Below are 25,509 nucleotides of genomic sequence, written 5' to 3'. Positions count from 1 at the left end.
GATCACTTGCTAGAATAAAATGTGATACAAACAAATTTATGTGTATGTTGTGGAAAACGTTCTAGTTTTTCGACATAAAATTATATAAAATATTATACTAATGCAATTTAGTTATTAAATATGAAATCAGACTTGTCCTTACTCATTTATTTAACATCATTTTCTACAATAAATTGAACGATCAAAACAATTCCATAAATCTACGTCTTAAAACGTATTTGTAACCATGAACTTTGTAAGTATATTACAGTCATTTTATATTTATATTTTGCATGCCTAAACATTTCAACGTGGTAGTGGTCAAATTTGTAACATTAATGTAATATAATTGCTGTAGTAGTTGTATTGTGTGATACTATTCTTATGTAAAAACAGATGTACCACCATTTCCATTTGTTCAAGTCAATAATTTCAGTGTATGAATTTTACTGAAATAATCCTAATCTATGTAATGATATGCATCAAGCAATTTTTTAGATGAAACATGTCCACGAGTGAATCAATATAAAAATATTCTTTCTATGCTCTATCAGCTTTAAGTTCAATGACTTCATTATTCATTGGTTTCATTGAATTTCATTTATAATTTATTGTCTGGATTACTTTATGCGGAGGATTGTCCTTCTAGGAATTCGGATTCTATGTTTTAGAATAAAATTTATGGTCAACTTGGGGTACAACATTTGAGGTAATTTAAGGTATTTTTTATCAGCAAAAATTTCTTTAAATTTATCAATATATCACTATACGATAATCAATTTAGCTGAGCATAATTCGAAAGTGTGTAATAGTTTCTTCAGTTATAGTTAGATGCAAATCGATGAAAAATGACAAACAGTATTATAAATAGTAGAGATTACAAGTTAATGTATAATGTATATAATAAAACTGCAAATTTTTAATCATCACATGTTAAAAACATGTGGAAGCACTTAGACGGTATTTACAAATTTTATCGAAACAACAAAATTCCATACTTAATGATGCATACTTTTCCCTGCTTGTTTTTATACTGAAAAAATGTCATACATGTTTATATATATGTATATATGGTAGTACATAGCAAAATTTATTAAAAGTATGTATGTTCAAATTGATCTTTAGATTAATTATTATCTAAATAGAAATTCGTAATAACTGTTAATATACAAATAAAATAGTATACATCATTTACAACCTATTTAAAAATTAAATTTTTGTTGTTCACTGAACGTAAAATACATCGTATTTTACAGATTCCAGACGAAGTTTTAGAATATATATATATGCAAACGTATACAATATTCTTCATAAATATACAGAAAATATTTAGAGAGATTCTTATTGAGCTTGTTATTTTATACAGTGTAATACTATTATAGTACTTTGTTATTACACTGCTTTAGTTTCTTTTAATGCATAGTGCAATAAGTAAAATAAAAATACGTAGTAAACATATAATACTAAATGTTATAAAAGTGCTTTTAAATGCAAAAAAGTGTAACAATTACAAAAGTGTGTAAGGTAATACTTCTCATTACTGAAATAAAGATGTTATTGTCTTGATCTATATTGAGCCTAGTGCTGATCAGATCAATTTGAAATGTCTCACAAAATTATATGTTACTTAATAAAATAATTATCTAATATTTTTTATAATAGTGAGCGTTAGTTGTAAATAGTACAAAGAAAAATTATATAAAACACGTAAAACACAAAAATTTGTATTGAATAATAACATTTGTAAAAATAACATAATACTTAATAAAAGAAGGCAACCGTATAAATTATAAGAAAACAATATACATTGTCAACCATTAAATGATCGCCGTAAAACCTGCATGTAGTTGTAGTATAACGTGATCCAATGTACTTTTCAACTGCATATGTCTTTTGACAATAATTAAAACAGTTATTTGTTACAAGTTATCCACTATAGTTACTAAGCTCTTAACAAAAAAGTAATTTAAAACGTTCATCATTCAAAAACTGTGTACAATTCAGCTTTGAATTTGTTAAGTTGTTAGTTTGAAGTGTTAACGAACCACAGTCTTATTTATAAATTTGGTCTATGTAAGTAACAATTATTAAACGTATAAATCTTGTCATGTGCTTATTTTAGCGGCTTTTGAACTAAGTTATATGCATGTGAAAAACCTAGCAATAGGTGATTATTAAGGCTTATTGGTCCAATTTAATAGCAATAGTTTGGGGCAGTGATTAAATATCAGTATTATTAATATGAATTTGAAATAATAATAAATTTCTATTTTTGTTTCAAACTTTGAACAGCTCATTATGAGATATTAAATTGTTTTCGATAATACCAACTTGAATATTTTTACAGATGTTTTTCAATCTTTATATTATTTTTTTTAAATAGAATTAAATATTGTATATTTCAATTCGAAAATAATAAATTACATATTTAAATTTGACTAAATGAAATTACGTTGTAATTAAATAAAATTTATTTGCTTTTTGTCTATTTACGTGTTAAAAGTCTATTCAGATTCGTTTGTTACGTTAAAAAGAATAATTTAAAAAATTATAATATACTTTTCATTAATGACTTCCAATTTCATTCTTTTTGTATACTCCTCCTTTTCATTCTTTTAGTTAGTGAACGTTGTTAAATATGCATTAGTACCTTATCATTCAACATTATATATATTAAGCTAATCCAAACGATAAATTTTGTACCAAGCTGGGCATAATCATAGAAAACAATATTCCAGCACAAATTCCTGTAATCAATGATGCTGCTCCAAACATACCAGCTGTTGCTGTGTATTGAGAATCAACCATTCTGAAATTACAAAATGCAGCATCCAATATTTTTTAGTTTCACGAAATAGAGATATACAATTTTCTTTACCATTAATAGAATCTTACCTAGGACCATACATCATAGATAACGATGAAAAATAACCGCTGCTTAGACCCATAGTAACAGCTATCACGAAGTAAACCCAGTCATTATTAATGTACACTGGTAACACTCTTTCAATATCAGAACTTGGTTGATAATTACATAATAAAAATAATGGTATGTACAAAACGCGTAAAACAACTGGGATCATCAAGTACTTTTCACTAGGCTGTGCGAAGAATAGAAAATTAATTTTTATGTCTAATATTTCATGCATCTATAAATGAAGCAATACTCACCCACTGAATTAACGGTGCTAAAGAACTGCCAATTAGAGCAGTAATATTAAATGTGAGGAAACACATAACATTAACGTAATAATCTAGTGGAACTATGAAGTTGGGATCCGAGCGCCGTATATCAGATTGAACAGCAGGAAACAAAGAAAGGGTCACGAAAAATACAAAAAATGTGTTAAAACACTGGGGAAAACATTGTTTAAATATTTTCCAATACGGTGGCCTGTCAGTGTTGCCTCTTGCATTATTTTCCAATTGTCTCTTATTTACTCCCTTCTGATATAACAATTCACTGTACCGATAAAATCTCTATAAATCATAATAAAAATTAATAATAGATAATACCCATTAATACTAAAACTAAATATTAAAGAAGCAATAAAGCTTACATTTATCGGTAGAGCGAAATAAGTGTCAAAACATGCAAGAAGAACAAACAGAGCTGTTATGAAATAATATATCGCTGCAGTCCGAGTATTTGGTGCCATATATTGAGCAAGAAAATTAATTATGGCTGTAAATGTTCCGCTTATATTCTGAAAATATCATGAAAATAAATATCTGTACATGTGCATGTTATGTAATATTTTTATTACAAGAGTGTAGGAGTTGGTGTTTACCGTGCCTAAGATAACAGCTCCTGTGTACCTTCCAGGTAACTTTGCGACCATACCAAACACAGAATTTTGGTAAATTCCATTAGCAACTGAAATATTTCCATAATTTAAAACAAGTATTATTTATGTATCTAATCATATAAAAATGTATTTAAAGAATATGTAATTCTTTCAAATTAGTAAAATTGTTAGTTATTTATTTTTTATAAAAAGTATTATATAACTGATAGCCTGAACAAATTTTCAAGATATATAATTTTATCTTACTGTTTAATATAATAACAGACAATATGGTGATCCAGAAAAAAACACCCGGCCAACCAGAACTATTAGTCATTGCCAAAATAACTGTACATACAAATATTAAAACCTGTATGAAGATACCCCATACTATACGTGTTGTCAAGTTGCCACTAAAAGATTATCATAAAATGATTAATATAACATGATTAAGTTTTTTAGAGATATCAGTAGATAAAAAGTATCCTATGAAACATAAAATAAAAAATATTGGAAATATACATACCCAAGTTGTATAAATACATTTAACCAATTGAAGAGTAAATTTGGTGTTTGTGCTGCAAATTCTAAGTATGGGAGAAAATTTGTAGCATAATCTGTTTTCATCCCTGTATATTCCTTTGATAATTTATAATTAACAAAATACTAAAAAAGAAGAAAAGGACAATTACTTTAATTACAATAATACAGTATACATAGAATTTAATAGCATGTAATAAAAACATCATTTGAAGATTCATACATGTTTTGCAGTTATGAACATATTCCATGGCATCAACATACCAATTCCATGAAGTACCATTATACAGAATACTATGTTTAATCTGAAATAAATGTATATTTTATTACAGAAGTTAATTTCTTTACAGCAAATAACATCAAAATGAGGAAAATTTTTTACCTATCTTTAGCCGGATTTAATTCAAGATCCGCTTGATCCATTGTAACTCCTTTAAAATTCAATTCATCATCAGGTCTACCTGTTCCTTCCCAACCAGGGGAAAGACGTACAGGTTCAGTACCTACAATGAAAAATTTAGTTCTTCAGTGTAAGTTGTATGATGCACGTATAAATTTAATGCTATAGTAATAACAGTCATCTCGACAACACTTTAATAATGCCTGAATTTAAACCAATTTATTAATTTAGTGAATAAAGTACAAGCACTATATATGTATATATATATATATATATATGGTTTTATACTCGTATCTTAAATTTATGCAAGACAACCAAGAAATAATAATAGTTATAATGACATAAATATTATGTCTAATGTTAAAAACAAAAATCATTAATTACCGGTTTGAACGTGAATTTTAAAAGTATCATAAGAAGTACTAATGCAATCTGTGGAAAAGATATTCATACAAGATATTTATATTCCATTTTGGCCTGAATTATATTCCACTATATAGACAGAATATTATGCTGCAAGCATGTAATAGAATAACATGACACTGAACATTATTATATTATACAATTAAATATATTATATTATAAACAATATACACATTTAACTATAATGACAATTTTAATTAATAGAATATGGTGAAAGTGGAAAATACCAATCTTTTTTAATATACATTTTTACTTTAAACCTTCTTATGTATTTATGTAATTGCACATATACTAAATGTCTCCATACACATGGAAAATAACTAAAATTACATGTTTTGTTCATTTTTTTACCTTTATCTGCTACATACATTTTAATTAATTTTTCTTACATGTAAATCAAAAAGATAAGCACATGCATGAATAGATACTGTTATCTAAATAAGGGACGTTACAGACATTCATAAAATTATAATGTTGTGCACTTACAAATTGAAATTTTAAATTATGAAACATTAAAATACAAATAACATGCTATATTTGAGAAACATATTTTAAAACATTTTAATTTTTTAAAACTTGTGAAAGTAATACTTAACATTTCATAATACACGCTAAATCAAAACTAGTCTTCACAGAAATATATTTAAACAAAACACAAATGAATGTTATAACTTAAGTGCTTGGAAACTAATACTCAAAGTGCATTGTGCGACTCTTCAATAGTTAAAGGACCGGTTTGGTTGGCTATTCGTTAAAAAAAAAATAAAAAAAGTTTACTTCCAAGAAAGGTGGAACTGTTGGTATTTAAATTATACAAGTGAAGCTGAAGATACTGAGACTTGAGAATGTTAAGAAAGAAAGTAATTGTGAAAAGAAACGTTATACCTTTTGCGGGAACAATGCGTGTTCCATTTGAATCTTTTAGTAAAGTCTGTTCCTCGGGACCCACACCAAATTCCTTCTTTGTGTAACTGCCCGCCATTTTTCTACAGAGTTTTAAACTTAAATCAAATTAAGAGCTACGCAGTATAGAGGTTAATACATTTCACGTGTTATTCAAACGAAAGCGAACCGATGGCTGTTTTATCCGAATACCGTTTTTGTTTTATCAGTTGGACGGACGATGTTCGAAATTTGAATTATCAAGAGATTCGAGCGTGAGAGTTATTTAATTGGCATGTGGAGAATCTTTCCAGTTATTCGTCGATTTCCTCTTAGAAAGAAAACCTTTGTGAGATCTTTGGTATCACTGCATGATATGGTAGTTAAGGTGCTCCAGTTACGAACAGAACTGTTCCCCGACATGCATAACGTACCATGTTTTCAGCTTTATTTTTGTGTCTTGAGATAAGCAGGGTTAGAGTTCGACAAGTTAACTCCACGCTGTGCGGAAATTGACGAACTAGCCCGAACGGTTACGACACGCGCGTATACTTATCATATTTAAATTGAATTGCAGAAAAAATTTTGCATAATGAATATAACATACATTATGTATAATGAAACAATTATTACATAATCTTTTATCGATATATTTAATGCGTATCTTGCTGATGGTTTATATATTCAATTTAAGTTCTAATTTTGTAATATTCATATACTAAGGTCTAGATTAAAAGCTTTAGATGATCCAAACATTTAAGAGATTGCGGTGCTTACATATACGTATATATGTCTAATCCGAAATATAAATTTTAAAATAAAAATTTTATTTTCGAAATGCGATTTTAGAATTTCAGAAATTTAAGATTTTCAGATTTTGAAAATTCATAACTTTCCAACTTTACATGTGCTTATTTTGTTTAATTAAATTATCTCTTTATCAACCTAAGTAGAGAAAAATATACAGGTTAAATTTTATATAAAATTATTTGTATTTGTAAGTACAAGTTTACAATATTATAACTTCTTTAATATTTCTGACACATACTTTATAGTATGGCAGTCAAAGTATTTAAATTTTGTATTAACCCCATGTTTCAACTTGATAACGATTCTTATTTTCCAACTGTGTAACAAAATTTTCTGCTTCTTCTTCATTTAAACTGGCATGTTCTTTTATTAAGTTTACAAATTCTTTGCGAACACAATTTGGCATATCTTTAGAATTACCTGCTAAATAAATATTACCATCTTTGGTAAGAAATTCCCAGCATAACTGTTTTTGTTCATGTATGAGATGCTGTACGTATCTGAAATATATATTCGATGGTAAATTATAGAGAAGCATATATAATGATGAAATATAAATTTTATGATTTTATTCTTTATATCAACCTACATTTTATGGTCCTGGTCTCTAGAAAATGCACAAAATAATTTTAAATGGTTTTCTTGTGACAAATGTTCAAAATCGTTTTTACAATGGTAATCTTTCTCTTTGTTTCTGCAACCAAAAAATAGAATGCAATTACTTAAATCCTCGTCCAGTGTACATTTATCTAGTAAAACTGAACGAAATGGTGCAACTCCTGTTCCAGGTCCAATAAATATCATAGGTTTGCTGTATTCAAACTTAAATGTTCCTTTTCGTATCCAAAAAATTATTTTATCTTCTGCTACTAAATTTGCTAACCAATTGGAACACAATCCGTATCTTGGTTCTAACAATTTTGTCTTATATTTTACTACAGCTACTAAAAGATGGATCTCATTTTCAGTGACCTTTAAACTTGAAGCTATGCTAAAGGCACGAGGTTTGATAGGAGACATAATCTCAAATAGTAGTCTTGTATTTAATTGACTAGTTGTATGAGGAAAATCTGCTAATAATTCTAAAATATTTCTTCTTGGCCTATTAATGTAATTATATAGCTCTTCTTGGCCACCTGCAGTTGTAAATTCATGCAGCTTCTCCTTCTCTAATTCATTTTTGCTAATTTGAGACAATACTTGCATTGTAGATCTTCTTGGTTTAAAATTTAAATCCCAATATTGTTCTACAATTTGACGCAATGTTAGAGTTTGTTTTAGAACAGTAGGTACTTTTATTTCTTTTTCAGATACTTGAATTATCATATCTGGATCCATTTGTACATTATTATCATTTAATATACTGAAGAACCTTTCAACTTGCTTCTTAGAATTCTTGGGTCGAACATACACTATATCCCCTGGATTGTAATCAATATTATCATCTGATTTAATTTTGATGAATCTGACATCTTGAAAATGATCTTTTGCAGTAGTTCTCATATTTTCAATTACTGTACCTATCCTCATTTCATTATTTGTAAGTGCCTCTTTCATATAAATATCAGTCTCTGAACAATATTCATTATTCATTGAATTCAAACCTATCTCAGAAACATTAAATCTTTCAATTAGTATATTTTGATCATCTATATGGTCTGTTACAGAAATATTAAATGTTTCTGCAATCTTTAGCCATAATTCCTGCTGCCAAGGTTCAACAATAGCATCCATCCCTAAATCATGCTGATCATCTGCTAATCCTATAGATAACAATTCTTTTGCACCTAATTGCATTAATCTTTTATTCAACTTTTTTGCTGCGAAATTAAATTTTTTGTATGAACTGTCCCCTAAACCTAGCACTCCATATTTCAAATTAGCAAGTAATGTTTTTGGCAAATTTTTTCGTAGTAAGAATCTCCAAAATGCCCTCATATTATCAGGTGGATCTCCTTGGCCTGTTGTAGAAACTACAAAAATCATTATTTTTTCTAAAATGAGATTATCAATGTCATAGTCATTCATTGCATGAACAGTGCTTTTCAACTCTTTCCTGAAATAAAAAACAGAAAAGGTTAAATAATGTGTAAATAATATTAAAAAATTTCATAATAGCACTCAGTCATTTAGAATTTCTTAACTATGGCATATTTTATAAACAATAACAACCTCTTGACACTTTTCCAAATTTGTTCAGCTACATCTTGTGCATTCCCAGTTTCGCTACCATATAATATTGTGATATTCATTTTAATGTATTCGATTGTGCAAGAATATAAAGTGGATATCTTATGAAAAAATTATATGGTATTTTAAAGTGCTTTTATTAATAGTAACTTTCAGCTGATACACTGTGATGTCACTGGCTACATAGTAGAGAATATCTGGAAAAATCATAATTTTTATGTGCAGGATAGGTAAAAGTTTTTAAAAGTAAAAACGCTTTTATACAAATATATTGAACAGAGTAAGTCTTACTCAATCAAATGTCAAGGATAGATGTCTAGGCTAGGTCCCATCTGGCACTTGGCCCAAGATATTTTTAAATAAAAAACAGTTTTCCATATACGTTGTTTGAAAAAACAATGCGATCGCGAACATTCTATACATCTTGATTATTCAAATAAAGCTTCATTTTCAATAAGATTCAAACTTTGACCAGTGTATTTCGGTCCCAAATATCAAAAGCAGTTGAACACTTTGCAATTGGTATTAAAGTGTCAAGGGCAAAAGAAAGAGAAGTTCACGGTGCATCTTAAAAACCGGAAGCGGACATGATACAATCAGGGTAACCATAACATGAAACGTTCATGATTATTCCAAACTTTCATGATAAGACTATTAGTGTCAGAATTCTAATTGTTATCAAGAACGAGTTAATTTAATGGAAATAAACAAGCCGTAGTTGTGCTGTTTATCAGAGCATCATATTATATATATAACTATTATTTATTTCATGAAAGATCATATTTATTAAACGACCAGTTCTTTAGCATTCTGCGCATGTCAGCTCTGATTGGTTAAAATGGACTTAGTAACCAGGAGCAACGTGCATGCGTATTTGGTGTTTTTGGACAACGAACGTATATACCTAGTGGTTTCTTCTTTACATGTCTTCTACTTTAAACATTTGCAAGCTGTTGTTTCCTAAGATTCTTCATATACTTTAAAATTTGATAAATCTTCAAAGTTATAAATTTCCAAAAATTTAAACGTAGACATTTTCGAATTATTAAACTAATTTCTCAAGTTACCAGATTCCCGTTTTCATTACTTGTATATTTTTCGTCCTCCGTGTATATAGCCAACGGAGTGGGAAGTATGGTAGTGGGGCAATGTTAATAGGTGGGGAAATTACCGAAGTTAGCTGATTTGCGCGAATCGAGTACGATCTCCTGTGAATGAATGACACAGAAAATGGCGACATTTTACAGATGAGAGGATGTTGGTAACACTGACGCCTGTTTGCGGATGATTGTCAAAACCTATTTTCTCAGCGAAGTCCGCAGCTTTGCGTGCAAGTTCGAGGGAAAACATCATGACTCCGTTTGATTCGTAAGAAAGGCAGAAGGCGCAAAGTGCAGCCACAAAGAAGATAGCGTGTTTGTTTTTAAGGAGTGAGTGAGTGTGCAGAGAAAGGTTTCTTGTTTCGTTTCGCTCGTTGCGTTTCACCCGTTCGACGAGTGACGTGCCTCGGGTCTTCCTCGGTGGGGAAGAAGATTACTTCGATTCCAAACGCGAGGAGAGAAGGCGCGGGCTTTCATCTTCGCGAAAAATCTATTATGCGATTGTGTTTTAACCTTTTCTCTTGTTGAATGCGATTAAAGTGGGCTGCCGTAGTGCCGTAGTGTGTGATACCTCTGATCCACGTCTGTCTTCGAGTCACTTTCGCAGCGGTCGACCGATACACATAGTACTTCGATGGAGTTTATTCGCGCGTGACACCAACTTTCGGGACACCAGGCTCGACTTTTGCCAGGTAGCCCCAATTTCGATTTACCACGTGTATAAGCTTTCTACTCCGTAAATAATATCTACGTTTCTTCTTGACGCGACGCTTATACGACATAAAAGCACCAGAGGTCAGTCACATTTTAAACTTCCAATTAGAGTTTACCGCGTTTTGCTTTTGAAACGCGTAATCTTGTCAAGGAGCTCGATATCGGGCTTCTTCGAAAAGTTCGTCCTCAGTGTCATTATTTTCTCATCCATGTAATCAGAATTTATTTACATTAAATTCAACGAGCTTCTTCTACTTCTGTAAATATAAATCTTTTGTTACAAGTGAATTAGTAAAGTTGATACTTATTTTTGGTTAAGAATATATATATATGTATTTATTTATGTTATGTGTTAGTTACATCTTTTCTTTTTTTCTTTACAGATTTTGGTAGCTGTCTACATTCACATTATTGTGACAGCTTTTATTTTCTTATATTCGATTAACATGTTTAATACGTGACATGTACACCTCATTCTGTGACAAGTATATAGTACTATCTATATCTATGGAAATTACTTTTGCACCATACGGTACGATAGAAACTATGCAAAATTTTGCTATTACTCACAATTTCAATCTATTGAATATTTAATATAATTTAAAGGCCAAGTCTATGCATTATAAATACATTTAAATACAATATCAACCTTACATTGTCTATGCATTAGAGACAATAGAACTTACGAGATAAAGGGCCATACAAAGAAAATGAGTAACAGGCTTGAAGAACAAGAATCAAAATGGACTTGTGAATATTGTACATATGAAAATTGGCCTTCATCTTTGAAATGCACAATGTGCAAAGGTGCCAAACCTTTACTAGGGGAAGATATTTACCGTCTAAGGGATCCAAGTCCACAAAGATCTGGATCAAATGTTGCATCTGGTCCAGTAACTCATTTAAGTCCAACGGATTCTTATAATCTTAGTTCTCAGAACTATAGTCAAAATGTACCATTGGGAAAGTGGTCTTGTGCAATGTGTACCTATCTCAATTATCAAAATGCCACACGTTGTGTTCAGTGTGGAAACAAAAAACCTAGTGGTCTTAATCAATCGATAAACTCTATAGCCTCAAATTTACATGAACATCTAGCACCCCTTAGGTTAGGGGATCCACCACCAAATTCAGGATCAAATCCTACTCCGATAAACTTGCATCCAGAAAAATATTACAATTTACAAGCTAATTTACATCCTGAAAAGTGGTCTTGTCTCGTGTGTACTTATGAAAATTGGCCAAAAGCTACAAAGTGTGTGATGTGCGGTAATCCCAAGGAAAAAGATAGGAGAGATAAAACTTCAACTAATGTGGGTGTTATTTTGCCAAGTCCTGAGAGGGATCATAGTCAACGCAATTTACCTTCCCCGCCTCATGCACCTTATATTCATCAAACTCAGAGAGAGGATAATGTGGCAGTAGGACGAAGGTAAATATTTTGTTTATTTCATCTACTGTAATTTTTATGACTACATCCTTATTTAGATATATTCTAAGTTTTCTTATATTGTAGGAGTTCAAATAGATATCCAGATAGCAGAAATGACAGTTTATCAACTCCTCAATCTCCTAATAATTGTGACTATGAACGTAGACTAAAACAGTTAAGGCGTCATACTGATTGGTGCTGGTTAAATGCGTGTCTTGGCATTGTGGAAGGTGATAATGCTCCTGTCGAAGCTTATTTGGCAAGTGGTGGTGATCCTGCTCGTCAATTGACACATTCAGAAGTTCTGCTTCTAAATAGAAGTAGTGCTTTTGATGTTGGACATACATTAGTACATTTAGCTATTAGGTTAGTGAGAAGTAATTTTTAACAAAGGATTTCTTTCAATCTATTTTAGCTGATTTTATATAATTGTATAAATGTATATATTTTTTGGCAATGTTTCAACTTGTGCGATACATATCTACAATAATAAATGAACTATCAACGAGTGAGATAATATCTTTGAACTGTTCCTTATTCAATTTGTCATGCTTTTGACAGATTTCAAAGGGAGGATATACTAGCAACATTATTATCACAAATTGAAGGCTCTGGCTCTGGAGTAAAAAGAGTACCAAGTTATGTTGCACCTGATTTGGCTGCTCAAATTCGCAGACATGTTACTAATAGTATCCGGTTGCGCAAGGGTTCTTTCCCATGTTATTTTGTCACTGATATAGCCACATTTGCTTTACCTGCTGAGGTTACTATAACATTACATTCTTTTTTTGGGGTTCTATGGGATGTTAGGGTTTATTAAAATTACTCATTCATAGATATATAATTTAAGTTACTTAAATATATTTATGTATAAAATACAAAATGAATTGTTAGGTTGAAGATTTACCGAGCATAGTACAAGAACAAATGTTGGAAGAATTATTAGATAAAGAAGCTCAACAGCAGTTAGAAGGTGGTGGTGGAGAGCCACCAGCATTAAATTGGTCTTTAGAAATTACTGAACGTTTAGGAAGTCGTTTACATGCACTTTGGAATAGATCTGCTGGAGATTGTTTATTAGATTCTGCAATGCAAGCTACTTGGGGTGTTTTCGATCGAGATAATGCTTTAAGAAGAGCTCTTGCTGATTCTTTGCAACAAGCTGGTCAATTGTAAGTAATTTTTTAATTCAATTACTGTTTATTTATTCAAAAACAAAACAATACGTTTCATATCAGACCATTATATTAATATTAATCAATTTTTAATATTACAGTTTTTATTCTCGATGGAGAGAATACGAAGCATCACAAGCATCTAGAATGTTAGATTTTACATTAGAAGAAACTCAGTGGCAAGAAGATTGGGAGAGCTTATTAGCGACAGCTGCTCAACCAGGAAGTGCTTTGGAACAATTACATGTATTTGCTCTTGCCCACATTTTGAGACGACCTATTATTGTTTATGGAGTAAAATATGTTAAAAGTTTTCGTGGTGAAGATATAGGTATGTGTTATTTATACAGAAAATAAGTTTTAGCATTATATTAAAATATGTATGCATAACTAAATATTCTCATATAGGTTACGCAAGATTTGAGGGTGTTTACCTTCCACTTCTATGGGAACCTTCATTTTGTATTCGATCGCCTATTGCTTTGGGATATACTCGTGGCCACTTTACAGCTTTAGTTCCCATTGAACCTTATGCATCGTCCAGAATACCACCTCTTTCATCCCATGGTGGTGTGGGCATAGGTGGTGGTAATAGTCCACTTCAACAGTTACAAATACAAATGCAGACCACGTTTATGCCGCTAATGGACCGAGAACACAAGCTTTTGCCAATACATTTTTTGAGCCCGGAAGAAGTAGGCCGGGAAGAATCTATTTTGAAGGAATGGCTCGACGTGTGTAGGACGGAAGGTGGTATTCTCGTTGCGCAACAAAAATTACATAAAAGACCTTTATTAGTAGCACAAATGTTGGAAGAATGGTTAAATCATTATCGAAGACTCGCGTAAGTGATACGACATTATTTTTGGACTATAGTTTCTTACTGGCAAGTACTTGAATTCAATCTTCTATGGTCATTACAGTCAAACCAACAATGCACCCTTTTTGAGACCAGCTATTTTACAAGATTACAGTAGTGACGGCGACACGGAAGACGAATAACGAGGTGCAATTGATTAAATTACTAAATTCATCCGAGAAGACTTTTCTCCATAATTTTCTTACAACCGTTCGGAACACGATATCTCAAAGATTCGCAATTTTTGGAAAATAGTCAGGAAAAAGAAGCGTGCGGATGTTACACACATCTATTGGCAATGCATTATTTCTGGACGATTTTTGTGCATCTAATATTGAAACTACTTCTTTCGGTTTAAAAGAAGTAAATTTAAAATCTTTGTTCGATTCGTACTATTAATTATAGCGAATGTTTATTTTTATAAATATTTTCTACATTCATTTATTATCATTTATTGGTATAATCATGGGGCTATGAAATTATTAAAGTTAACGAATATAGAATTTCGTTACGGTAAATAGCGCACTATTTTCAATTAATTTCTTTTTTAAATCATTTTCGCTGTAAAAACATTATATTGCAGAGAATATGTAATTAATTTTTTAATTCGTTTATAATGGAAAAGTTATTAAATATTGTTGAAAATATGGTATGAATCATTGTTACTGTTGGACTTGAAATCTACAACGCTGAAGAAAAATTCAGACTTAACGAAACAAAGTCCGTGTAAGGAATCATTGGCAATTGAATTTGTTTCATTGAATCGCAATACGAAGATTTAAACAAATTACATCATTATAAGAAGAAGAAATTAAGGACAAAAGGATTCTCGTTTATTAGTTGTGAAAAAAGATATTTGCTCGACAAGAGTATAAATTCTAAGAAGATTTCTAGGACGGTCAGTCGTACTCTTTGTCTGGTACAGATAATGTGATTTTTAAAGTTAAGTAATTAAGGGTCAGGAAAGATTCCGTTAATCGTTTTTTGGAACACTTGTTAATCTGCTATCAATTAGCGTAAAGTGAGACCCGGACGAAGCTGAATTACAACGATACTTTTCTCTGACACAACAGGTGAAGCGTGTTTTTGTTCTTTCTGTGACCGCTTCCGATGTGCGTTAATGTTAACAAAGTACTGAATGTACTTTACTCCGCGTGACGAGAAAGTGAATGCATCTATAATGGAGTCTCGCTATATGGCCCTGGATTGGGGTTGTAGGAATATTGTGAAATGGGCCATATTAGTGAAACTACTATAGTCCTGTGCTTCATTGCTAAAGTTCTGCCACTAGTGATTCAAGCTATACTAAATTTTTAAATTCGAAAATTTCTATATTCTTAAATTCTCAAATTTCTAAATTTCCAAATTTCTCACCTCTAAATTCCCAAATTTCTAAATTTCTAACTTCTAAATCTTTAAATTTGAAAATTTGAGAATTTCTAAATTTGAATTTGAAAATTAAAAGTATATAGGAGTAACACTAATGTGCATGAAAGTTCACGTAAACGGAACGGCTATATAAATAAGTGCCATATAACGAGCCTCCACTGTATATGCATATATATACATATATATATAAAGAAAAGCAAAACTGTGCGAATGGATGAATCGTACACACGTTGTGTGTAATCATTGCTGCGAACGTATATAGGAGGTAAAATAGAACTTTTATAAAAAGAAAGCGAATACGAGAGAACAAAGAAACAAGAAGTATGTAGTAGTACAGTTTTAAGCACCAACAAAGAGAGATACGCCTATTATAGTGAAAGAACGTATTCGCGAATGGACAAAGATTTAATGGTAACTAGCTCGGCCAAATAATGAACCCTAATCAAAAAAGTACAAAAAATCGTAAGAGGGAAATATAACGTTTCTTTTTAACGAGAACGCGTTATTACTATACATGGGTATCGCTTAACGTTTAGTCTTCGTTTTGACTAACTCTAACATAGTTCTCTAGTCCTTTTTAGCACCATCGTTTTTTCTTTTCGTTTTTTTCTTTGTTTTTTCTTTTTTTCTAACCAGCAACGCATATGTGATTCAAAGGCTCGACAATGTTTAAAGTCAATTCCAAAATATTTCACGATACAACGCCGTGTCGTAAAAATGTCACAGCATCCGGGCTCTTTTGCTGGATTTTATGCATTGGCGTAACTAGATTCAAGGGTAGACTAAATTATAGAATTCCTGGATTTTTAAGTACAATTGCCAGATATTCAGGTTTTTAAATTCCTAAATTTTTCATTTATTACAGTTTCAAATTAAAAAAGTTTCAAACTTCCAAATTTTTTCAAAGATCTCCAAACTTCTTGATTTAAAAATCCTACAATTTCTGAAAACCGAATATAACTTTCCAAATTTTGAAATTCTTAAATCTCAAGCTTCAAAAGTCTATATATAGAATTCACACATTTTTAATAACTTAGAGATTTTATCTCATCTTAGGAAATTCTAGTTATGCCAATGAGTGTATGTACATACCTTCTCTTGTTTTTTCTTCTTTCTTTTATACTTGTGTTACCGTTGTTACAGAGAATTGTAGTTTTAATGTATAGCTGTTTTTTTTTTGTTCCCCCTGAAAAATTTCTCTCGATACTTTAGCGTTCTCGGGACACGGCGAAATAATCTGTAAAAAAGAAAAAAGAAAAAAAAGTGTAACGACGCTCTGTGGTGGTGTATTTTCTTTTTTCCCCTTGTTAATGTAAGTGTTTCTCGCTCGTGTTGCCAGGATTTTACTCGGCAGGTGATAAAACAAATGAAAAATAAAAAAGATATAAAGATTTAAGAATTTAAATTGAATCAGATAGAAATCTATATTAATATAGAATATATGAAATAGATTATATTAAATAATATATCGATGTACAATAATTCTAAATGACGGTTTATTATTATTATTATAATTACTATGATTATTATTATATTATATTATATTGTATATTATATTATTATTATCATCAACATTATTAAATCCATAATAAGAAGTATCGTGGTAAATTAATTAGATTTTAATTTTTAATCCTCACGAATCGCTCGTGAAAATGCAAATTATTAAATTATTAAATTATTTCTTTCGAGATTGACCCTTTGACGCAGGAGCGCGAAATTTAATTTAGAGAAACTTAAATATTATTTAAACCAGTGTTGAAATCGATATTATTTTTCAGTATTATTGAACGCCATGTTGTATCTGATTCTTATATCGCACTGATGATTGAGGCAATTGGCAATATAGTCAGAGGTTCGTTTATGGAGCATCAATTTGACAATTCTTGAATTTGCAAATTTAAAAATTTCTACACTTGAGATTTTTTTATTAAAAAATTTAAAAGTTAAATTTTAAGCGATTTTTCTAAATCTGCGTTCGGGGATCAATCCACGTATCGACACGAAATCGAATAATTTCTAATTTTGTATCTCGACATTTTGTTTCCAAAAATACAGTACATTGTATGAAATTCGTTTTTCAATATTACCAATCGATATCACCGTTGCGTGTGTGTCAATTGAACAGTAAAGTCTTTTCTTGGTGCTTCACGTCAAATCACAATCGTTCTATCCATGATACGTAATTCGATGTAATCTAATCCCTGACACTTACGTAAGTCAATCAAAGGCTTACGTATGCATACCAGGGCCGGTGTTAATTGTGCGAAATGTGTAGACTATTCTACATGTAACACTTGACTGTGCATAAAATTTCTCGCTTAGAATTTTGAACATTTCTTGATCTGAAAATTTGTGAATTTTAGAAACTTGTAATTACGGTGTTAAATTTGTACATTTGAAATTTAATTTTCCTGCAAATAATTTGATCTTATGAATTTGACTGTGTGTGAGATTTCTCACTTAGAATTTTGAAATTTTCTTAATTTAAAACTTTGTAAATCCGAATTTTAGAAATTTGTAATTACGGTGTTAAATTTATACATTTGAAATTGAGTTTCCCTGCAAATAATTTAGTCTTATAAACCTGACTGTGTGTTTATAATTTCGCGTTTTGAAAATTTGAAAATTTAAAACTGAATTTTGTCCCAAATTATATGGTTCCTTAAATTTATAACAATATACATTAAAAGCGCTGTTTCTGCAGCAAGTGTAGAAAGCTCATTAGTATCTCCCTGAACCCGCAGCAAGAATTCTAGCGCGAACTCGATAGACTTTCGCGGTCGGTGTGAAATTAATGGGTGAACTTTTGCAACGAAAATTTCGTCGTTGAGTCTGTTATCAGCGATGCAGGAAAGTGGGCCGAGGGCAAGGGGTTAATTATCGTGCTAATTGAACAATCTCGAACGCCTTCGATCGACAGCCTCGTGGAGGAAACAGCATCGCCGCCAAATGTTAAAGAATTCTCGCGCGAATCGAGAAAACAGTTTGAATTATTCTATCAGGGGTGAACCGGAGGACCACTCGGAGAATTGGGTCGCACGGTGGTGAACGATGGGCCATCATTAAAAGCGACAGTAATTGCAAGAGTCTCCTCGAGAGACACTCGGGATTAGAGAACAGCGATCGAGAAGTGGACCTGGTGAAAGATCAACTTGCTCAAGTATTCGTAATTGTAGTCTTTGTTCGGGTGGTTATATCAAAACTGCGTGACTTGAATCCATAAAGACCGTTTCTCTAATTCATATGTGAAAGTATTTAACATAAAATAAATATTTAACAGGCAACAAACGATGTAAAATATAAACGAACCTCACAGAGTACGTGTACAGTCGTGGGATTTGAATATGTACATATAATCAGGTGGAGCAAGTTTTTTCGATTGAGGAAATCACACACATGACTCACGCGTCCAAGTCGTATGAGTGACCCATAAATACTGGTTTTAACAAATAATCTATGGTTCCATATTAAATTTCATTAAACCGAGTACGAATGACCCTTAGTTTTAAATATTATAGTTAACCTACACCTCAATTTTAAAATCTAGGAGTGATCTACGTTTTTATTTTAAAACCTATGAGGATCCATATATCGATTATAAATTGTACGCGTGTTCTTCGTTTCAGCTTTAAAGTGACAGAGTGACCCACGTATGAATGTTTATGCCTCAATTGTAATTCTCCTTGAGTAACCCACGCATTATTTCCAAAATTTTGGGTGTGACTCATGTTCAAATATTGCCTTATTTAAATGACCCACGGTTCAGTACCAAATTTTCTGGTTGTTCACCTCATAATTCCAAATTAAAATAATGATCTAGCTCCAATATTAGACAACAATGATGACCCACGCGCCGATTTTAAATTTTTAGTGAAATTGCATAGATGACCTACGTTTCCATTCTAAATTACATGAGTGGTATCTTGTTTCAGTTTTAAATTGTACGTGTGGCCCACAAGTGAATAACATACGTCTCGATTTTAAATTATAAGAATGGTTCTCATTCCAGTTTTAAATTGTATGAGTGATCCATGTATCGATTCAAATCATATTAGTTACGACTAAGTTGAAAATTTTTAGTGACCCACGTTTAAATTTTAAATCTAGCAGGTAATACAAGATTCAATTTTAAATCATATAAATAACCCTGGTTTCAATGTTAAAGTGAATGAGTGACCCATGCCACAAATTTAAGTTCCACGTTTCCATTTTAAATCTCACGAATGATTTACGCATCAATTTCAATCTCTACCAGTAGCCCACGTTCTAATTCCAAATCTCGAGGGTGACCCATGCCCAAATTATTTAAGTGACCCACGTTTCAACGCTAAATTTCCTAATAGAATCATCTCACAATTCTAAATTGAAATAACACTTTAGATTCCAGTATTAAGTAATAAAGATGACCCACGCTTAGATTTTAAATTGTGAATGACGCGCACACTAATTTCACATCTCACACGTGACCCACGTCCCAACAATATCGCATCGATAATTTACTTCAAAGTTAAATCGCGTAAATGACACAATTTTACGTTAAATTGTTTGCACGATCCGCGCTCCAATGCAAAATTTTCTGAGCGATTTACGCCTTAATGTCAAATTACTTACATGACCCATGTCACAAAACTGCACCACGTTTCTTCGTAGGAAGTTATCTGTGAAACATTATAATAATGTTTGATCGAAATGAAAATGCAAATTAATATTATGTGAATAGATAGTGTAGATCAGCCTTAATGGTGATCTACTCGCCATTTTTTTATGCGAAATCAATAAATAGTTCTACTATACTTACCAAATTTTCCTCGCTTACCTGCGTTTTAGTTCGAAATTAAATCAGAAATAATCTTTTCTTGTTTGAAACATTATGGTCCTTTGGTGATCTACGCGGTATACATTTTAATCCTCAACTCTTTCAGATATCATTCAAGTAGATGGATAATAATGCATTTGTATAATGTAGATATTATTACGGTACACTTTTGCAGTATAATTACTAAAAAGTTTGTGTCCGCGTAGTAAACGAACTGTTATTAAGTTCATCAACAACACCGTAAATGCATCACCATGTGTAATACATTGCAGATATAACTTTTGTCCTATATTTTCAAATTTAAAACAAAGTAAATGTCATATACATGGTGGCCCATAATTTTACCGCCAAACCTTATTAATATATTCTATTCGTAAAAATAAGAAAATAATGTTATATCAACATAGAGTTTTAAACATTTTATTAAAATGTTATAATTAAAATGACAGCGAACTGCTTTATTGTTCCAGATTTGATTGCAGAGCTTTATTCTTGAATTAAAGTTCAACATTATTTTAAGAATATTCAATTATTTATTTTGTTTTTCAATTATTCAATTTATTGAATATTATGAAGGTCCATTGTGCATTAATTGTAGAATGTTTTAATCGATTTCTTTTTTAATAACTGGATTGTATTGCCTATTTTAACTATTGGAATTTTTATTTAACTTCACATTCAATTTAATTAATTTCATTTCATTTTTCATCAATTGATCGTTTCAATTTTGAAATGTTTTGATATTGACATTTTGTAAAGGTTATTTAATTATTTATTTCAGTTTAGTTAAAAAGGAACGTTAAAAAAAGGACAACTGCATGTCATCGATAGAACGTGTCCGAGCCAATCGTAACGATTCGGGAATCTTCGTTAATTTATGGCGCGCGATCCAATTGCCGGTCCGCGATGTTTGGCATATAGTAAAGAAAATAGATTTGGAAGGCGAATAGTGATTGTGTAGTGTAAATAGCTAATAAATTGTTAAATTCAAGAAGAAAATTATGGAGTTTATTTTAAAATCCCAACTTATAGATGAAATTATTAATCATATACACAAGGACATGCTGTACGTAGTGCAAAGTCAATGCTCTCGTTATAACTTTTTAATAAAGCGTTTATTTTCCTATGTTAACATAATATTTTTTGATTTGTACGTACGGTTAGGTTAGGTTAAGTTTAGCGGAAAAAACTGGGGCACAGTGCATACGTTATAATCGACACATGGCTCGAAAGGGTTAACTATGATGACTCAGAGATGTAACATAGATGATACATAGTACTTTATATTGATTTTTGACGTTGTAACATTTAAGACACAACGTTTCAACGTAAAATAAGTTGCGTCGTTTAATCATTCTTATTTTCATATTCCTGTCAGAGTATTTTTTAATAAAATATAGTATTATCTGCCTTCGAATACAGAAAATATAGATTAAATTTTAACAAGGTCTTTCATTTCAACTTTGATTTGTACCTCGAGATCAAAATTTCCTTCTTTCACCATGCAAGCGTTTTCCCCGATTTTCACCTCGCATTGGAATCCAGCAGAAGGTTTAATGGCGCGGACGGTGAAGTTGATGAAATAAATAGCCGAACAGGGATCGGATCTTCGATAAAATTTCGAGAACACAGTCGGTGGAAACTATCCCAGGAAATAGAAGAAAAGAAGCTCTCAAATCGACGTCAACGACGTCCCTATCGAAGCCTTTAAGCCACGTTTTCAAGAGTTGAAACGAGTACCGATAATTGGACGAACGAATCGCTTCGTCGAGTAATTCTTTTTATTTTTTTTTTCAAAAGATGGAAACCTTTTAACTCCCTTTCTAAGGAATTGCAAGCCTGAAACGACTACTTACCATAGAAACCTTTATACCCGCGAGAGTTTGTGCGATATTAGTTAAAATGGCTTTCATTAACCACCGAGGATATTGTTGGTTTCAATTCGATCATTATAATTATAATTCATTATATTCGATCGGTTTTTGCTATTTGTGTCAATGCTTTAAGAAATGGGTAGCCTGGTTATTTGTTTGCTTTCATTTATTATGATGAATTTATGTCATGTGAAATTGCGAATTAAATTAAAAACGGAGAAGTTTAATGTAATACGTGGGTCATCGGGGTAGCTCTTGGTGTTAAAGTGGGATTGCAGAATTTCCAAAATTTCAAATTTGGGACATTCAAAATTAGAAATATAGAAATATAGTGGAACAACAAGTACAGAAAATTCCAATTGTCATTTTTAAATTTCAAAATTCAAAAATTTTCAAGTATCATATGTTTGAGATCTAAAATTTATTTAACATTAGAAACAAAATATTAATATATTTCAATCAATATTTAGTTCGAGGATAAAATTAAATTGATGTTTATTTTAGTAATACATTTCAATTAATATTTGTGCCAATAATACAGTTTCATTAATATTTATCTTAACATTACATTTTAATTATTATTAAGTATCATGATGACTGCAAATTAATATTTATACGAATAATACAATTTAATAAATATTTCAATAATACATTTCAGTTAATATTTATTGTAATAATACGTTTTATTTAATATTTATTGTAATAATACATTTTATCTAATATTTAATTTAATAATACATTTTACAAAATATTTCTTTCATAATACAACTTTGTCGAATAATATTTAAAATCTAAAAGATAAATTTATAACTAAAGACATGTTTTATTTAATATTCATGGTAATAATTCATTTTATCTAATACTTAATTCAATAATATATTTTACAAAATATTTATTTCATAACACAACTTCGTCGAATAATATTTAAAATCTAAAAAATAAATTTGCAACTAAAGACATTGAATGGAGTAAAACTTTAAGCTTCATTTTTATTTTAATATTAAGTGTACCGATTTAAAATTGCAAAATGATGGAATAACAAGTTGACAAATTTTACTATCCCCAAACGAAATGTCTTATGTAATACGCGTAATATTGATTTATCATTAGCCTATTTATTTAATTTACTGATGACTTGCGAGTATTACGTTGATGTTTTTCATCCCCGTACTGTACAGAAATCCTGGATGCGTCGGTGCAAACAATAAAACCGATAATTGCGAATAAAGGGTAGATATCCTCGCAGCTGGTGAAGAAAGGAAGAGAAGCACGGCATTGGAAGGTAAACCGCAACCACTATTCCCTCGTTTTGGGGTGAAACTGGCGGGAAAGTGCTTTTCCATGATCCAATTTATTTAATTGACTACCAGAAGGCGGTCCGAGGGGATAAACAAATGGGACGTCATCACGATTGGAAAATATTTCTAATCTACGGAGGATTAATCGAAGAATATTTGCATTTTTTATAAATTTAAAATTACAAACTGTGTGGATGCATAATTTGTTTATGATATAAATTCACACATGTTGTATGCAAATTTATTCTTCATTCCAAAACTAGGATATCTATTATATCGAATAAAATTTGGGAATTATCTGTAAAATTGTATTGAATTGTTGATAATAATAGAATGTTGTTATCATTGATAATAATAGAATTCATATTAACACTTTACCTGCCACGTCACCTAAGTGTGGATAACGCTTAAACCATATGAATCCATCACCTATTATTCAAGACTGAAAATACTTGTATCAACTACTTGAAACTACGAATAATAAATATAGTAAATATTGTGAAAGTATTTGATAACATTTGCTAAAAGTAAAAATATTATTTAACAAAATTTTCAACTGCTTAATAGCAAATGTGAAAATATTTGATAACATTTGCTAAAAGTAAAAATATTATTTAACAAAATTTTCAACTGCTTAATAGCAAATATTGTGAAAATATTTGATAAGATTTGTTAAAAGTAAAAATATTGTTTACCAAAATTTTCAATTGTTTAATATGACAGTTAACGTGTTAAAAAATTATTTAATAAGTACATGCATAAATATTTTTTGGTAATGTCTTTAAAATAGAGATTATGGATTGGTTACAGATTTAATACGTTTGTTGACGCGTATCTATGAATATACAAATTTCGGAATTTAGGTATCAAGGGATTTAAAAAAATAAGAAGCTAAGAATCTAGGAATATAGTAATTTAGAAATTTAGATATTCAGAAGTCTATTCGTTGATTTTTAAGTATACGAATTAACAAATGTAAGAATAAGGGATTTCGGAATTTTGAGATTAGGAATTTTAGATGTTTAGAAATATAGAAATCTAGGAATCTGAGAATTTGACGATCTAGGGATTTCATACTGTAGGAACCTAGAAACCTAGAAACTCAGAAACCTAAAAATATAGAAATCTAATTTAGTTTTAGTTTTTCCACTCAACTGGTTTAGAGATTTAGAAAAATAAGAATCTAGAGATTTACAAAACTAACCTTCTAGGAATTTAGGAAACTGGGTACCTAGGTATTTAAAAATCTCGGAAACCAGGGATTCAGAACTGCAGAAATGTAGAAATATAGAAATCTAGGGATATGAGGATCTGAAGAGTGAACGACGTAGGGATTTGAAAGTCTAAACATTTGGAGATTTAGAGATTTAGGATTATAGAAATCTGGAGATCTAGGGATTTAACATTATAGAAATCTAGGGATATAGTCATTCAGGAATTTATTGCTCCAATAATCTAGTAATCTAGTTATTTAGTAATCTAACAACTTATTAAACTAGTCATATATTAATCTCGTGATATGCTAATCTAGTGATCTATCGATTTAGTAATATTTAATCTGCTAATCTCCTTATATAGCAATATAGATTAATATTTAGTAATATATGTAGTGACATAATTAATATCTAGTAATATCTAGTAATATATCTAGTAATATACTAATATAGATTAATATCTATTAATCTAGTAATCAAATAGTCTATTGGTCTAATCATTTAGTAATCTACTGTTCTCGAAATCGAATGATCGAATACCCCATAATACTAATGTACAGGTATAATGATTTAGTGGACTAGTAACCTAGTAATTTAACAGTCTGGTCATTTACTCACTAAATATC

The 25,509-nt window shown here is 30.6% G+C and overlaps 2 protein-coding genes across 11 annotated transcripts; one reads left to right on the top strand and one right to left on the bottom strand.

Moving 5' to 3' along the window:
* Positions 1-1,687: 1,687 nt before the first annotated feature.
* On the bottom strand, positions 1,688-9,618 carry LOC100879574 (NADPH-dependent diflavin oxidoreductase 1). Of its 8 annotated transcripts, XM_076539960.1 has the most exons (13): positions 9,304-9,618; positions 8,995-9,209; positions 7,412-8,878; positions 7,243-7,322; positions 4,690-4,810; positions 4,531-4,612; positions 4,294-4,433; positions 4,035-4,180; positions 3,771-3,856; positions 3,540-3,686; positions 3,151-3,459; positions 2,875-3,080; positions 1,688-2,788 (listed from the first exon to the last, which is right to left on the bottom strand). In XM_076539960.1, exons 2-13 carry the CDS (start codon positions 9,072-9,074, stop codon positions 2,653-2,655), a joined length of 3,000 nt encoding a protein of 999 aa, XP_076396075.1. In that variant the 5' UTR covers positions 9,075-9,209; positions 9,304-9,618; the 3' UTR covers positions 1,688-2,652. The 8 variants fall into 8 exon arrangements, with proteins under 8 accessions (XP_076396075.1, XP_076396069.1, XP_076396067.1 ...); XM_076539954.1 differs by lacking the exons at positions 7,243-7,322; positions 7,412-8,878; positions 8,995-9,209; positions 9,304-9,618 and adding exons at positions 5,092-5,139; positions 6,016-6,116; positions 6,447-6,555; XM_076539952.1 differs by lacking the exons at positions 7,243-7,322; positions 7,412-8,878; positions 8,995-9,209; positions 9,304-9,618 and adding exons at positions 5,092-5,139; positions 6,016-6,116; positions 6,203-6,544.
* A 68-nt stretch (positions 9,619-9,686) lies between these two features.
* Positions 9,687-17,750, top strand: trbd (ubiquitin thioesterase trabid). 3 transcript variants are annotated; one of them, XM_012292792.2, is made up of 9 exons: positions 9,687-10,907; positions 11,210-11,358; positions 11,433-12,258; positions 12,343-12,624; positions 12,820-13,021; positions 13,153-13,430; positions 13,535-13,764; positions 13,842-14,277; positions 14,357-17,750. In XM_012292792.2, the coding sequence occupies exons 3-9, from the start codon at positions 11,537-11,539 to the stop codon at positions 14,433-14,435; spliced, it is 2,229 nt and encodes a 742-aa protein (XP_012148182.1). In that variant the 5' UTR covers positions 9,687-10,907; positions 11,210-11,358; positions 11,433-11,536; the 3' UTR covers positions 14,436-17,750. The 3 variants fall into 3 exon arrangements, with proteins under 3 accessions (XP_012148182.1, XP_012148181.1, XP_003706573.2); XM_012292791.2 differs by having other exon boundaries at positions 9,687-10,804; positions 11,210-12,258; XM_003706525.3 differs by having other exon boundaries at positions 11,210-12,258.
* The last annotated feature ends 7,759 nt before the right edge of the window (positions 17,751-25,509 follow it).

The sequence above is a fragment of the Megachile rotundata genome, chromosome 15 (genome assembly GCF_050947335.1).
Source record: "Megachile rotundata isolate GNS110a chromosome 15, iyMegRotu1, whole genome shotgun sequence".
Lineage (NCBI taxonomy): Eukaryota > Metazoa > Arthropoda > Insecta > Hymenoptera > Megachilidae > Megachile > Megachile rotundata.
The sequence above is the reverse complement of the archived record's forward strand: the minus strand, read 5'-3'. Positions and strand labels throughout refer to the sequence as shown.

Bases quoted from the DNA above. Each gene is read 5' to 3' on its own strand.
- LOC100879574 (XM_076539960.1), bottom strand. From the start codon at position 9,074: ATGAATATCACAATATTATATGGTAGCGAAACTGGGAATGCACAAGAT. The intron at 4,811-7,242 runs GTAATTCTAAAG...TTTTCATTGTAG, and splicing joins TGGTAATATTTATTTAGCAG to GTACTGAACCTGTACGTCTT. The intron at 3,687-3,770 runs GTAAACACCAAC...TGATATTTTCAG, and splicing joins GAGCTGTTATCTTAGGCACG to AATATAAGCGGAACATTTAC.
- trbd (XM_012292791.2), top strand. From the start codon at position 11,537: ATGAGTAACAGGCTTGAAGAACAAGAATCAAAATGGACTTGTGAATAT. The intron at 12,259-12,342 runs GTAAATATTTTG...CTTATATTGTAG, and splicing joins AATGTGGCAGTAGGACGAAG to GAGTTCAAATAGATATCCAG. The intron at 12,625-12,819 runs GTTAGTGAGAAG...TGCTTTTGACAG, and splicing joins TTAGTACATTTAGCTATTAG to ATTTCAAAGGGAGGATATAC.